The sequence below is a fragment of the Lycium ferocissimum genome, chromosome 1 (assembly GCF_029784015.1).
Source record: "Lycium ferocissimum isolate CSIRO_LF1 chromosome 1, AGI_CSIRO_Lferr_CH_V1, whole genome shotgun sequence".
NCBI lineage: Eukaryota > Viridiplantae > Streptophyta > Magnoliopsida > Solanales > Solanaceae > Lycium > Lycium ferocissimum.
The window spans coordinates 12,997,686-13,013,345 of NC_081342.1; the positions used below are offsets into that span (position 1 = coordinate 12,997,686).

At 35.2% G+C, this 15,660-nt stretch overlaps 2 protein-coding genes across 4 annotated transcripts; both read left to right on the forward strand.

Moving 5' to 3' along the window:
* Window positions 1-945: 945 nt before the first annotated feature.
* Window positions 946-4,933, forward strand: LOC132048769 (uncharacterized). Of its 3 annotated transcripts, XR_009413042.1 has the most exons (9): window positions 1,018-1,161; window positions 1,431-1,547; window positions 2,530-2,591; window positions 2,704-2,940; window positions 3,006-3,223; window positions 3,786-3,918; window positions 4,135-4,231; window positions 4,341-4,378; window positions 4,512-4,614. XR_009413042.1 is itself a non-coding variant. In XM_059439464.1 (8 exons), the coding sequence occupies exons 2-8, from the start codon at window positions 1,436-1,438 to the stop codon at window positions 4,606-4,608; spliced, it is 897 nt and encodes a 298-aa protein (XP_059295447.1). In that variant the 5' UTR covers window positions 946-1,024; window positions 1,431-1,435; the 3' UTR covers window positions 4,609-4,933. The 3 variants fall into 3 exon arrangements, 2 of the variants coding, with proteins under 2 accessions (XP_059295447.1, XP_059295441.1); XM_059439464.1 differs by lacking the exon at window positions 4,135-4,231 and having other exon boundaries at window positions 946-1,024; window positions 4,512-4,933; XM_059439458.1 differs by lacking the exon at window positions 4,135-4,231 and having other exon boundaries at window positions 4,512-4,933.
* A 3,613-nt stretch (window positions 4,934-8,546) lies between these two features.
* On the forward strand, window positions 8,547-15,198 carry LOC132048782 (RNA-binding protein BRN1). Its single transcript, XM_059439468.1, has 9 exons — window positions 8,547-8,911; window positions 9,009-9,091; window positions 11,316-11,367; window positions 11,556-11,681; window positions 11,763-11,842; window positions 13,072-13,239; window positions 13,552-13,897; window positions 14,546-14,689; window positions 14,774-15,198. The coding sequence occupies exons 1-9, from the start codon at window positions 8,746-8,748 to the stop codon at window positions 14,899-14,901; spliced, it is 1,293 nt and encodes a 430-aa protein (XP_059295451.1). The 5' UTR covers window positions 8,547-8,745; the 3' UTR covers window positions 14,902-15,198.
* The last annotated feature ends 462 nt before the right edge of the window (window positions 15,199-15,660 follow it).

Sequence of the window (15,660 nt, forward strand, 5' to 3'; positions counted from 1 at the left end):
ACAAAAAAAAAAAAAGAATCACAAGGAAAAATAACTTACATTAGAATTATGACACCTGAAAAACGTCTCCCGCAGTGCTAAAACTTTGATAACAATAATAGAGAGAATATTATATTTTAAGCATTTATACCGTCTTACATAAAATTTAATGTGGTCTAGCCCTTTCGCGAATTTCACACATAACAGAAATTTAGTAGATCTGTAATGACTTGTGATTTTTTTTATTTTTTTTTTGTGATCTATAATGACTTACATCAGACTTGTGATTTTTTTTTTTTGGGTGACAGATCTGTAATGAATTTTTTTTTATCTTTATGTTTTGTGCAGCAGTTGTTGCATGCATTATCGTGTAGATATTGGGATCAAGATGAAAAATATCCATAAAAAACTATCTAGATCATCAACAAATTGAAAAATAAAAATGATATTATCATTTGTAAAATAAATCTTTTTAAAAGGGAAAATGGTGCTCTTGTTTGTGAAACAATCTTTAAAAGATGATTGTAGTTGCATTTGATCTTTTAGTTGTATAATTTAGATATAATATAATGGTGGATGCATGGATTGTAATTGCAAATGTTTTTTATGTTTTAGAATGCAATGATATTTTGTGCCATATTTTTGTTTTTTGCTATAATATTTAAGAATTTCAGTGGATCAAATATGCCCCTATACTATGCGAAACTGCACAAATCTGCCCTCCAATATTTTTGTCTGGTTTCCGTTAAATCAAGGGCATGAGTTACCCAAAAAATAACATTAAAAGCATATGTGAGACCACCTTTTAATGACGGGCATATCCGTGCAATTTCATATAGTAAAAGGGCACGTCTGGACCATTTCCGAATAAAAAATTTAGAGAATATTTCTATTTGAGAGAATCTTTTCTCTTTTCTCCCCATATTTTTAGAGAGAATCTAATTTTTCAAAATATTGGAAAATAAGGTCTAAACAGGCAGCCCATTAGGATACCAACCAACCAAGGGAGAATACTTTCTTGGAAAGCGCACCATTACCAGATTCAGTTATAATCTCCACTAAGCGCTCTTTTATCTTTCAATTCAATTCAATCATTTAAAAAAAAAAAAAAAAAAACAGACCCATTTTCGGAAAAATCAAGAATGACCGGTGACTCGGCAACCGGAAATACTCTCTCTTCAGGTTCTTGATTGAACATTTCTATATATGTTGCCTTATCCATCAAAATTTGATTTTTACGTGTCACACTTTCCATTTTAGTCTGTCCCAAAAAGATTGTCATATTTGTATAACAATTTAAACAAATATTAAGTTTCTTTCTTTAAACTCCGTGTCCAGTCATGCCGCATAAATTGGGACGGAGGGAGTAATTTATTCTACCTTGTTATGTGGAAAGTTATGTTCTTTTAATGTACTTACTATTTTATTTGTTTTGCTCTAACCTTTGACAGGATCCATGGAGATGAAGGAGAGACGAAAATGGGGTGTTTCAGGCTCTGATGTTGTGTCGCATTTTGGCACAAGTGGAATGTCTGTTGCTGCTGCAACTGGAATCACTCATCCTTTAGGTTCTTTCTTTACTTAATTGTATCTCTTTTTATGCTTGTCTATTGATTCTACCTCATACTCCTCTATTGAATTTGAAAAGTTTGTTGCTTTAAGCTTAAGAAGTAAAGGGCTAGCTTAAAGGAGAAAACTTTGGATGAAAGTTTGGCTTAGCACTTCTATTGATGGTGAAAAAATTGTCAACTTTAGATGAATATTTTGCTTATTGATGGTGAAAAAAAATGAGAATTAGCTACCACTTTGTTTTTGCTTTGCCAATTTAGTTGAAGATGATTAGAAATTAATCCTTTATTGCAATCAGACAAGACTAGATAATGTCAGTTTTTTTTTTTTGGGTAAATATGGATAAATTCTCATCTGTTGATGTGACTTCTGAGTTGCAAAGTATATCGCCACCTAGAAGGGGGTGTTCAAAAGAGATTTTGGGGTATTAAGTTGTCTGTCCTGCATTTTACTCCGGTGGTTTATCATTACTGTAGTTACCTTTAAAGAAGAAAAAAAGAATTGCCAATCACCATTTAGTTTTCTCCTATAACTATTTAAGGTTAATGAGTTCTATATATTCACTTGTACTGCTTTGAACTGCTTGTTCTTGTGCCGAGGGTCTACTAGAAACAGCCTCTCTACCTCCCAAGGTAGGGGTATATACTCTACCCTCCCCCGACCCCACTTTGTGGGATTTCACTGGATATGTTGTTGTTGTTGAGTTTTGTATGATCACTAAACTACTCAAGAGCACGAAAGGGGACTAAGCATTCAGTTGTTCAGAACTAACTACATGAATGTCCTACAGTATCTTATTATTGTTGTCCATGTACTGGAGCCTTTATATAATTCTAACAGGAAGATCAAAAACTGCCCAAGGATATGGAGGGAATGGGTGCATAACCTAATTCCCCCTCCCTCCACCTAATTGATGTTGTCTTGCAGAGAAAGGCGGACTTTTACTAAATAAATATGCATGATTCTGCTTTTTGCGTGCAGATGTTCTGAAAGTTAGACTGCAGATGCAACTTGTTGGCCAGAGAGGTCCATTGGTCGGAATGGTATGAGAAGAAGCTCTTGCTTTTTCGCATTATATCCTTTTCTATTGATTAGAAAGATATTTAGGGTAAATACTTGCAGCTTATGTTATTTGTCATATTGCATTGGTGTTAGGGGAGGCTTTCTCTTCAAGTAGTTGAAAGCGAAGGACTGAGGTCCTTGTATCTGGGACTGGTGCCTGCATTGACGAGGTCAGTTCTTTATGGTGGTCTCCGTTTAGGCTTATATGAACCATCAAAATATCTATGTGAATTGGCTTTTGAGTCCACCAATATCTTGGTGAAGATTGCATCTGGAGCATTCTCAGGGGCCGTTGCCACAGCACTGACCAATCCCGCGGAAGTTTTGAAGGTACTCTCTTCTGAAGGCTTTATGGATTTCACTGAACGGTCCTCATTTGTTATGCTGGTTTCCAGGTACGGCTGCAAATGAACACGAGATCAAGCGTAGGACCAATCCATGAAATGAGGAGAATTGCTTCAGAAGAGGGAGTAAGAGCTCTTTGGAAGGGGGTTGGGCCTGCTATGGCTAGAGCTGCCACTTTGACTGCATCTCAGTTGGCCACATATGATGAATCCAAGCAGGCACTTATAAAATATACTCCCCTGGAGGAAGGATTTCATCTTCATCTCATGTATGCACGCTTCCCACCACTGTAAATATATTCCAGTGTGCTCGCTATTTCAGAGAATAGGAGACTGTATGATTGAGTTGAAATAATTCACCTTCTTTTCTAGATGTAAGGCTACTGAGTATTTTGACTAAAAAATGGTTATAAGTTAGAATCTGAAAGTATAAATAGCAGCATCCAGGAGTCGGCCTGCATTTAGTTTTTCCTTAATTTCCACACATTTGGGAAGTAACTGATTCTTAAAAACTATCTAAAGGATTATACTAGCATGCATCCTTAGATAATTACACTACGAACACTGCTAATCTTTTCCCAGCTTTGAAGTGTTGTTGAAATGCATCAAAACTAAAAGCTGACTATGTTTTGATAGCCCTTTTATTTCCCAAAAAGCTTTTAGTCTCTTCCTACGTGTATAGCATAGTTTGTGGAGATTATTTCCTATTCCACCTGTCTGAACTGGTGCTACAAGAATGTTTTCATCGTTTTGTTTTAAGAGAACAAATACTTCTACTTTTCAACATTTGCACACCAGAATATGCTAATTCTTCTTTCTCATATTTTGAAGCTCAAGTACCATAGCAGGGACCGTTAGCACGCTTATGACAGCGCCAATGGACATGGTTAAAACCCGTCTTATGTTGCAGAGAGAATCAAGAGTTGCAGGAATGTATAGAAATGGATTGCACTGTGCATATCAGGTTGTTTACTTTGCAACCTTTGTTTTTACCCTTTCCTATGGTTATCTATCTACAATTGTGTTCAGCAAGTTATTCCATTGTTTAGACTTTAACAGATCGTACCTGTTAACATAGTCAAGCTTTTTTTTTACTAGGTGTTTAGTTTCGCATTCAGGGTAAAATTAAATTCAACTCTCATTCATCATTTTTGTCAAAAGACTGACAAAAACTTAATAGAGGGAAGAAATGAACAGTAAGGCACCTCAGCGGGAATGAGCTACTGCAAAGCCATCACTAGGGCTTCTGCTTACGCAAATATGGGATATATAGAGCAGTAGGTGTTAGGAAATACATTTGGGAAAATTTGGGAAATGCTTGTGATTATATTCCTATAAAACTCGGGTCCTCTTATACTTATGTTCCATGAAATCTTATGATTCCAGGTACTTCTCAGTGAAGGTCCTTCTGGTCTTTATAAAGGGTAAGTCGAAACATGCTTGACTCAGCTGTTAGTTATTTAGTTCCTGCAGTCTTGCATAGGGTGACAGTATGACTTTACAATGTTACTGGTTAATTCATTAATTATTTGTTTCTTGAATTTGGAAAAATTTCAGAGGCCTCGCAATATTTGCAAGATTGGCTCCACAAACCATGATTACATTTGTACTGTGTGAGAAGCTTCGTGGGCTGGCTGGACTAAAGGCCATTTGATCTTTGGCCATTTCATCATTTTCTTGTTTACATTACCATCTATTTTCAGATACTACTTTCCTCCAAAACCAGATCCAACACAGAAAAAAAAAAAAAAAAACCGTTTTTGGATTTGTACAACCTTTATTTATTTTGGTTGCTATAGGCTGTAGATTCCTCAACACTTGTGACTGATATACCATCCATTCTTTTGAGGTGGAAGGAATAAAACGTTTTCCCTTCCACTTCTCGATGTCCTCATGCCTCATGGTCTGGGGTCATGTCGTATCAAAAATTTTACTTATAAATGTAACAATAAATTTATCAATGAATTTATTCTTGCCTCTATTTTGTAACAAATCCTGGATCAGTAGATGGATGATGGTGATGTTTCTTAAGCTGTTTTCTACTCTTACCTTGTTATTTCAAGAGAAGACTAAAACATAAAAAAGGAGCAAAGAGTGCAATATAAGTTGTTTATGTTTTCCATGAAGGGATCACGTACACTTCTGGTTTACTTGATTGAAAAGAGTTGTTGAGAATATTTAAGCATAGTCCTATGAGATTTGAGGGAATAGAGTGAACTGTGGAGCATTATTGGGAGGGGCCAGGATGAAGTGGTGACATGATATATGTCCTTATCTTTCATCAGGCTTATCTACAATTCTAGTCTTTGCATTTTCTTTGAACGGTTATTTGTAACCTTCTTAATTTACCAAGCAGTCAATTTAGTCGTTTTTAGTAAGTTTAGCAATGTCAAATGTGAGCTTTGTTAAGTGTAATCGCTTTCTAATTCAAGTAAGGACAATTGTAGTAGATTAACGACTCAGATTGTAGTAGATTAACGACTCACGTTGAAATAATTTGATAAGATGAATTCTTTAAACATCTAGAGCAAACTGGATCTCAATAGAGCGGAATAAAAAATAAAAATAAAAATTCATATAACCTATCTTTATAATGACAAAAGGCCAACATAATGGACATGAACAAAAAGTGGAGAGTTGGTTTAGTGATTAAGGTTAAGGCGTCGAGACAAAAAGGTCTATTTCGAATCATAAATAACATCAACTTGACTTCCAAGCACATGTTTCACGTTCTTGGGGTATTATTAAGTCGGGTAATGTATATCGCGATTAAACAAACAAGTACGTAGGACTTTAGGATATTGAGTATGATGATTGATGCTAATTGTCACTATGTGTTGATTCCACATGAGACTCGTAACACTAACATGCTTTGCTTGCCCCAAATTGTAATAAAATGTGGTACTTGGAGGCCTGCTACCTCCCATAATGCACAGTATCAGATAACTCTGTCCGTCAAGACTTAGACAAACGGAAAAAAAATCACAGTGTTTAATTGAACGTGAGATTTCATAATTCTCAACCCACGTTATTAATCACTAACCACATCCTTGGATACGCAATTTCGAAATTATTTATACCTGAATTGTGGTATTATTTTTGTACCACACTCAATACGGGATAACAATCCCCCAATAACCAACAAATGATACATTTGCTCTGCTCCAAAGCTCTTATCTCAAAGTCTTTTAAGAAAACTAACGTTAAAAATGAAAATAAAATGTTAAATAGTTTTATCTAATGTAAAATCAAACAAATATTATTTTTAGTCCAATGACCCAAATATTTATCAATAAAAATATATTCACTAAATAATTTGATTATTATTTAATTCTCGTATTTGATCCCTACATTCTAATCCAAGAAGAACTTGTTCACAAACTTAACAACCCTTACAGGTCAATTCCTTTTTTGATTTCCAATCAGGTTTTCGGAATTATTTTGGATCCCAACTTATTTGAATTCGTATTGAGAAGACCAACTTTAAAGGTGAATTACTCTTCACTAAAGACGCTCAGTTCTAAGGTAAGACATCTGATTAAGAATAACGAACACTTACCACCTCACCATAATCCTTGCATGGTCCAACCGGTCAATTCTACTCTCACACGTGGTGTAAAAGTAAATGATGTTAATCAAACTATATGTTATAAAAACAGAAAACGTTAAACAAAAGTTTAGTTTCGAGCCCACGAAAATTGTATTTCCATAAGGAATTTAATCCCTCACAATTACCCAAGGTTTGGATTAATTCCTCTCAAGATAGAACGAAACTTACTGGCAATCGAAATTGCAGAACTTCAGCAAACTCAACAAACGGCAGAAATCACCCAACACTTACTTTTCTCTTTTAAAAACAATGCACATAAGAGGGGATAAAGAAGAAGAATTTCCAGATAGTATTTTCGTAAATTGCAGTGTGTGAAATGAGGTGAACCCTCTGGAAAATTTATAGTCATCTAACAGGTGCGAATGTACCCGTTCGGGAAGAAGGTGACTATTCATTTGGTCACGAATGTTTAAATTCGTAAATGAGAGTTGAAAAAAAAATTTCCAAATATTAATTTAAAGAATTAAATTTTGTGCGAATTAATATCAAAAAAAGGGAATTAAATAATTAAAATGGTTGGTTATGGTGAATCCTAACAAAATAAATTGCTTAAAAAAATAATTAAAATGAAAATAAATTTGGTCCGAAGCCGAGCCGAGCGACGATGGCACGAGGGGAGTCCCTCTTCTCAACTCTTTATGAGCTAGAAGATATCCTTCTGTATATAAACATACAAAATGTTGTTTTCCACCACCAATATGGGAGAAACCTCACTTGAAAAAATTGTTTTTCAAATTTCATTTCCCTCTAATTTTGTTTCTCTCTGTTTCCCAATTCACACTTCATCTTTAAAATCCATCACTTAGTGTCTTTAAAGCATAACAACTAATATAATTGTCCTACCAAAAACAAATTGAGAAGGGCTTGTTCTCGGTGACTTGACATTCAAGGGTAAACAGGGTAAATGCAAAATAGTGAAAGTACCCATCTCATTGGATTATCCGTCTCTGGAAAAAAAAAAAAACAGAACAACTGGAAACGTGGGACCAGACAGCAGACATTTTTACAAACAAAGGGTAATTACGTAAATGAGAGTGCAAGCTGTTTCAGATCTTCATTACAACTAGTATCTCTTAATTACTGTCTTTCTGTCGAAGTTATGACAAACAATCATCAAGGACGTCTCATCTGTCAAATGATGAGCCATGCCAAGTAGCAGCAAATACTACAGTGCCATTCTTGTAATAAAGTAGTGAAACCAACGGTACTATGGACCTCACAAATAAAATTTCAAAAATTTGTGAAGATCCCATTTTGCCCATCTCTAGTTTTCCTGATTAACCCCCGCCAAGAAGCGAAAAAATTGAAGAAGTTCGGTGGTCATATTGTATAATAAGTAGAGAAACCAAGGGTATTAAAGAACTCGATAATATGAATTTAAAAACGAAAAAGGGTCGAAACTAATTTTAAATTATGCGAAATTGAACAAAAATGTCATTTGTCAATAGTTTTGTCCAAAAAAATCCCTATTATTACTTCGTCGGTTCCAAAATAAGCGTCGTTTTAGCTCATTTCACGTCCATTAAAAAACAATTAATATAATGTATAAATTACTATTTTACGCTTATTTATTAGATGTTTATTGAGAATTGAGCACTATTAAGAAGCAGTTTTTTTAATATAAGGGCATAATTGAAAAAAAATACTATTTCTCGTCTTGAATTCCTACAGAACAATTATTTTAGGACAAGCTTTTTTCTGAAAGTGACATTTATTTGAGGAAATTATTTACAAGGGGTCTTTACAAAATAAATAAAGATATATGACTCTCTGTATTCATGAGCAATTCTGAAATAACACAGAAACGATCTGTTATATTTTGTAGAGGTTGGTTTAATCAATTCATCAATTTTATTTTGGTACGAAAAGAGTAACTTATCAATTGGGCCAAATTTGAGTTGAGTGGCAATAATGTAATAAACTGGAGAAAGCAAGGGTATTAAAAGAAGCGTTGAAGAATAAGAATTTAAAAATGGTGAAGATCCAAAATTGCCATGTAAAAATCCCCTAATTTGCCAAAATCAACGGAAGACCCTGCCCAGAAGAAGAAGAAACAAAAAAAGTCAGAAAAATTGAAAAGAGTAGTTTCCCAGTGAGAGAAAAGAGAGATCGACACGCACAGTTATCGAAGACTTTTTAGAGAGAGAGAGAGACAGTGCGTGTTTCGAGTTGTTTGCAGTAATGGCGGAGTTGCAGAAGGAGAGCGAAGATGCAGAGAGAGTGAAGTTATTCGTAGGTCAAGTACCGAAACACATGACAGAACCACAACTACTCGACTTCTTTAAAGACTTTGCTATCGTTGACGAAGTCAACCTCATCAAAGACAAAACTACTCGTGCTTCTCGAGGTTACATTAATTCTAAGATCGCACAATGTGCTCGTTAGATTTGTGTTTTGCATTACTCAAAACCCTAATTTGCTTGTGTTTTTTTTTTTTTTTTCAGGATGTTGTTTTGTGATCTGTCCATCTAGAGAAGAAGCGGATAAGGCTGTTAATGCATGTCACAACAAGATGACGCTTGCCGGTGTTAGTTTTTTGTACATACATTACTGTTTTACTTAATTAATTTAACTAGATTTGCATTTTACTTGTGTTGCTTTAATTCTATTTCCTAATCATTGAGTTACGTACATTACGTTTTTTACTTTAATTAATTGAAGTAAACTTGACTTGTATTACTTGTGTTAGTTTTCTACTTTATTTCCTAATCATTGAGTACATACATTGCGTCTTTATTTAATATAATTGAACTACATTTGCATTACTTGTGTTGGTTTTTTTCTATTTTGACTTTAATTAATTGAAGTAGATTTGGATTACTGTGTAATTTCTGTGCTGTTATGTACTCGTAACGTTCAATTTTACTTTGTCACTCTTCTCGAGAGTGAATTTGACTAATTTTTAGGAGCTAAATTAAATTAGATTAATTTTATATTTTAAAACTAAAATTTAGATGTTCAAAAACTATACGGAAAATACTATAAGTTGCAAATCTTTTCATATTAACATGATGAAAAAATACATCTGAAAGTGTTGGTCAAAATCCATGCAGTTTGACTCTCGAAAAGCGAAACGTGACAAGTAAAAGTGAATGGAGGGAGTAATTCATTAACTTAGAGAATTAATTACCTTACTTAATTACTTAAAGAAGATTTGTGCTACTTGTGATGGCTATAGAATCTCTGCATTGTTCATGTGATAAACTAAATTTCATAATTAATGACCTTCCTTAGTAATTACAACTTACAAGTAACAGAATTCTTATTTAATTAGTTAAAGAAGATTTGTGCTACTGGTAATGCCATGGAATCTCTGCATCATTCATTTAATAAACTAAAATTGATAATTTATGACCTACTGTAGTAATTAAAGAAGATTTCTGTTACTTGTAATGATGTAGAATCACGGCTGTTAACTATTTTAGTTTTACATACCGAGATTTTCTAGCCTGCTGGTTTTGGGCTTGTTTAAGTCTTTTGTATAGATAGATACAGGGAGACAAAATTTTATTGTATCTGACCTGTAAGTGTTGATTTGACAGTTTGAGGAATCGGTTGACTCAATTTTCTCCGTTTCTCCATTCAACTTTCAACATGTAGAATGTAGGACCATCTGTTTTGTAATGGCAATATAGTGGCAAGTGACTAGACAAGGAAAAGTTGTAATCAGGGAAGTAAAATACTCCATTGAGAAACTGTGCCATGATTGGAGGTTCTATAACAAAAAGGATCTTTCAGGGAACTGTTGTAAATTGCTTTAACTATACTGAATGAATGCGAACTCCTGAATTCTAGTAGGAAAGCAGATTGCTTTTTTGAGGCTTTGGCTTTCCCAGTTGGGGGTGGGCATTCTCAAGACCTGAATTCCGGGTTCAAGCTTCACTTCATTTGATATTTCCAAATAGTGGAAACTAGAAAGGAAGATGAGTGATCAGTCTTAACTGAGTAAAGTAACTTATTCAGTATGTTTATACAACAAAATCCGTATGAGGGAAAGCTTCTTTACAGTCTATGTTATAAATAGAGCGCCTGGGAATCAAACTGGCGACTTACTGAGAGTATGTACAGTGGTAGCTGTTAGAACTGTTAGCAAATCATATCAGGAGAGAACTAAGAAGCGTATGGAGAAAGTTGAATGGGAAAAAAGATGAAGTATTTGGACATTACTTACCCTGCCACCAGCTGGGGTGTTGGATGGTAGGTGCAACCCTTGTCCAAGTTAAATGAAAGATAAAGGCTGGATATATTTGTCCAATATGGGTCTTATTTTTTCATGTTGGTTGAATGGAATAGCAGTGAAATTATCCCAAAAGATATAAAGAAGACTGAAGTAGCACTGATTACAAGACTACCATAGAGTTACTGATCAAAAGCATCCAAGAGAAGTAGAGATAGTAGAGGTGTTTGGCATCATAGAGTGGACAAGAACTAGATTTCATGTCCGCTGAATCCTTCTGGTTCCTACACTAACCTGTCTATTAAACTGTATCCATGCCTCAAGTACATTTATCTCCAAACTAAGCATTTGAACTCTTGCATATTGTAGTGAAGTGATCAAGTTTCACTGTTTCAGTGCTGATCAAAGCAAAGCATTTCATGCATCTGAGTCATCACTTGGTTTCGGCTGGAGTAGATATCTGTACCCATTAAGCTTATTAAGTTTATATGTGCCTGCAGTTCTTTAATATCAGCATCACATGGTTTCTTGTTTTTCTGCTAATAAGTCGTGCTGGTTTCTGTTTCCAATTCAGGCTTCCAGTCCGCTGCAAGTGAAGTATGCTGATGGCGAATTGGAAAGACTAGGTGTTCTTTAATTTTAATTCTCTTGTTATCATATTTGTTCACACTTGTTTTCATAATTTTCCCTCCGCTTTTTATCTAAAGATCTAGTTACCATTTCATCCTTATTGTTTTTGTGATGCTATATAGAATAACTAACTTTTTCTCTCTTGTTTTCTTTTTCTTTTCTTTGTTCTTTACCTGAAATCCAGAGCACAAGCTTTTTGTTGGTATGCTTCCAAAGAATGTTTCTGACCCTGAAGTATCTGCGTTGTTCTCCCAATATGGAGTCATTAAAGATTTGCAGATTCTCAGAGGTTCTCAGCAAACTAGTAAAGGTATACCTGGTATTATCTCTCTTTTGTGATAGAGAAAATGAGAAATTAATTCATCTCCAAAAATTATCTTCTTTCTTGAAGGATGTGCTTTTTTGAAGTATGAGAAAAAAGAACAAGCAGTTGCAGCAATAGAGGCCCTCAATGGAAAGCATAAGATGGAGGTTTGTTTCATCTGTATGTTTTTTGACTGCTGATATGAGGCTCTTGAAATTGATTTTTAAGTTTGCATAGTGGCCAGAGTGCTTTTAATGCAAGTGTTCCTTAAGCAGTTGTTTTAGTGATAGTCCTGCCTCTGTTGCTGTAGAATTTGTTAGACATTCAGGATGGGGATAACCTTTTCCTATACATTTGTCCGCTGTCTTTGCAGTAGTTGTGTAAATACTCCGTGCAGGAATAGCTTCTGTCATCGTGAAAGCACCAAATATTTTGGCTTTAGATTTGGGGTCATTAGTCAGTCAACATGTAGTCTGTTATGTGAATGGCTTATATTAACTGTTGTTGCAGGGCCAACAGAATGGCCTATATGCTGACATTTGCTGTTCAGAGGAATTCAAAGACATTATCCGGTGATTTTTTTTTTCTAGGTCATTTCAACATGGCATTCATGCGTGGGGTTGTTATGCCTTGTGGATTTTGACTGAATTAATGAGATGCTTGATAACAACTGTTTATTCAATTTTATCTCATACTTGGTGAATGATATCAATTCAATTTCTCGTTGAAACAGTTATTTACTGTAAAAGAAAACTTAAATATCCATGTTATGAGATATTAAGGCTTTATTCCTTCAGTTTAGGGGAATTTGTAATTCACAGCAGTTTGTCAAAAGGTGGCGTTCATCATATGAAGTTAATACTCTAAATATTTTGGTGAAAAATTTAATTCCCCAATTTATGTGAATTTCTAACTTATGACATGCATATTTTCTAATGATTGTAGTGTTCAACCATTTAGTAATGTTATGCATCATCATGATACCAGAGTAAACGACCCAACATTTTTGGTGTTGAGGCGTATTATTGTTGTTGTATGATACCAGAGTAAGGCTGGTCACTGTTATACCATTTGATTCACATATGCACTCTTGTCTGGACTCTGTTCCTGGAATTTGAATATTTCACTAGAAGTTTATTAAGTTGAGCGAGTGATGACCTGGATCCATCATCATTTCTGCTGCAATCTGCCAATAATCTTACTATGAGAATATTTTGTCTTGAAAAGGGGTGCCAAAGCTATTTAAGTAGATTTGCTATCTTCTCATTATGAGGATTTCTGCATCTTTACTTGCCCCCTTTATCAAGTATATAAATGTGATTTCAAGTTCCACTTATTCATGACTTCCATCTTCTGGAAATATTGTTATCAAATTAGTCACACACTTTTTGTCCAGGGTGCTACTGTCCCTTTGGTAGTCAAATGGGCAGATACTGAAAAGGAAAGGCAAGCCCGGAGGGCTCAGAAATCTCTATCTCAAGCTTCTGACTCTAGACAGCATCCTTCTTTGTTTGGAGCCCTACCAATGGGTTACATGCCACCATACAATGGCTACGGTTATCAGGTTGGTTGACTTGCATTCTATAGTAAAAAAATTATTAAGCTTGTTGCCTTCTATTTTGCTCTGAATACTCCATTTGTACTTTTGTAGTACCTTCCTTGGTACTAGCTTTAATAAAATATCAATATCTTATAATAAAAAAAAAGTACGTTGTGGATTGGCATGCTTCTGTCCTCAGTTCCATCATTTATTACAATTCTCAATGTGAATTAGCATGACCTTTACCTTGATTGCATCATTTATTTCCTTTCTTTCCCATTTTTGTTTCGTTAATCAATTTGAAGGCCAGTGCAAGTTAATATGCTCGCTTTGCAGACTCCTGCTGCATATGGGCTCATGCAGTATCGCCTACCATCAATGCAGAATCAGCCCGGATTTCAGAATATAGTTCCACCAATAAACCAAGCAAGTTCTCTACGTGGAAGTGCACCAGATCTTTCACCTGGAATTAGCCCAAGAAATTATGCCATGTCACCTGGAAGTTATGTTGGATCCGCTTACCCTGCTGTTCCAGGGATTCAGTATCCAATGCCATATACTGGAGGCGTTATGAATACCAGACCACCAAGTGGTTCTTCCGGTTCGACCCCCCCTAGTACTGTAAACAGTCATTCTGCAGCATCTTCAAGTGTCGGTTCAAGTACAGGGGGCCAGGTTGAAGGTTGTTGATCCTTTATTTTGTGACCTTTTATCTCTAGATGTTCTATAGCTAATCAGGTCCAGTTCCTAACCTAGGGGCTGTTAGGGCATTGTGCTGAATGAGGCTGCTTGGCTCTTTTTTGGTTAACTATTTTCTGGAAGTTGTTTCAACTCATTGATAATTAGCAGACTGCTGGTTGGCGATTTAGTGCTTTTATTGCAAGGAAAGAACCTAATAGAAAGAAGTAGAAAAAGACAGTAGAATCCACTATTTGTGGTTTTACTTAATTTATAAAGGATTCCATAAATGCATGTGATCTCTAATCAATGACATCTAATTCATGTGGAGTTTCACAGCAAGTATCGAAGAGGCTATAGAGCTATTCCTGAAGTGTTATAGCAAGTATAGTCTTATAGCACGTTGGTATAAACTTTCATTTGACAAATTTTAAACTTAGCCAACCTTATGAGGGGAGCAGCATATGGAGATTCTAGACAGGAACTCAAATTAAGCATTGGACAAGTTTTGTAATAATTGTCATTTGTATCACTTTATGCGATTGAGTGGTGGAGATGTCACTTAAATTATTGTACTTTGCGGTGGTAGTTGAACATGTAGAAATGAAACTGTACCTATGGTCTTATCAAAAAGTAATTTTGCTGTTTACAGGTCCACCTGGTGCTAATCTATTTATTTACCATATTCCTCAAGAATTTGGTGATCAAGAGCTAGCAAATGAATTTCAGCCTTTTGGTAGGGTCTTGAGTGCCAAGGTGTTTGTTGACAAAGCTACTGGTGTTAGCAAATGTTTTGGTAGGGACCTTGAAATGTGAACTTACTGTCAATCAAAATTAGTATTCACACTATTTAGCTTATCAGCTGAACTTCTTTCTGCAGGATTTGTAAGCTATGATTCTCCAGCAGCTGCACAAACTGCAATCAATAGGATGAATGGTCGCCAATTAGGTAGTAAGAAGTTGAAGGTTCAGCTTAAAAGGGACAACAAACAGAATAAACATTATTGATATCAAAGGTGAGGTACTGAAGGAAATCGTCACACGCAAGATACTCGGGAGTTACTATATTGGCAGCTATTGCCGAGCACATCTGAAAGTTGAGCAGCAACATGTCAACTCAATGCTAATTGTAGTTCCCTTATGGATTAAACTCCCAGAAACTTGTAATTCTAGATTAATTCTTCTGCCACTGTAATTTGTAATTTGTGTAACATGGAGTAACGTTTAGACATTGATTATTTTATTGATTCTTCTCAATTGACTTGATTGCCATTAAGTGAATGAATCTCCTCTTTTTGTCGTTTCTGTTTTTATGGTCAAAAGTAACTTTGTGCTCTGCTCATCTTTGTTTTGTTTCTATTGGAGGAAAAGAGAATGATATGTTCCCAGGACCTGAACAGTCTTGCTTCTTAAATACTTCTTTATTTCCTACCTTCTCTGGCTCAGGTTTGTTCATTTCTAATAGCCTCTGCGTTGATGTTGTGAAGTAAAAAAAGTTTTAAGTGTATCTTTATAATACTACATCTATAGGAAACCTTTTCTGTTTCCATCCTGAAAGCCAGGTGCTTTGTGATCAAATAATTGCTATGGTTATTTGATTGCAATATTGTTGTTTAAATGAATTGAGCTTTTCGTTCTTATCCTTTTCTCTTGTTTTTTCATTTCAGGAAGTTGCTATGTTACTTTCATGGTGCTTTCCGGCTTGTATGAAGGAAAGTTTTGACATTGCCTGTCTCGTTGCTCTGATGGAGACTTTCTTCCATGCAG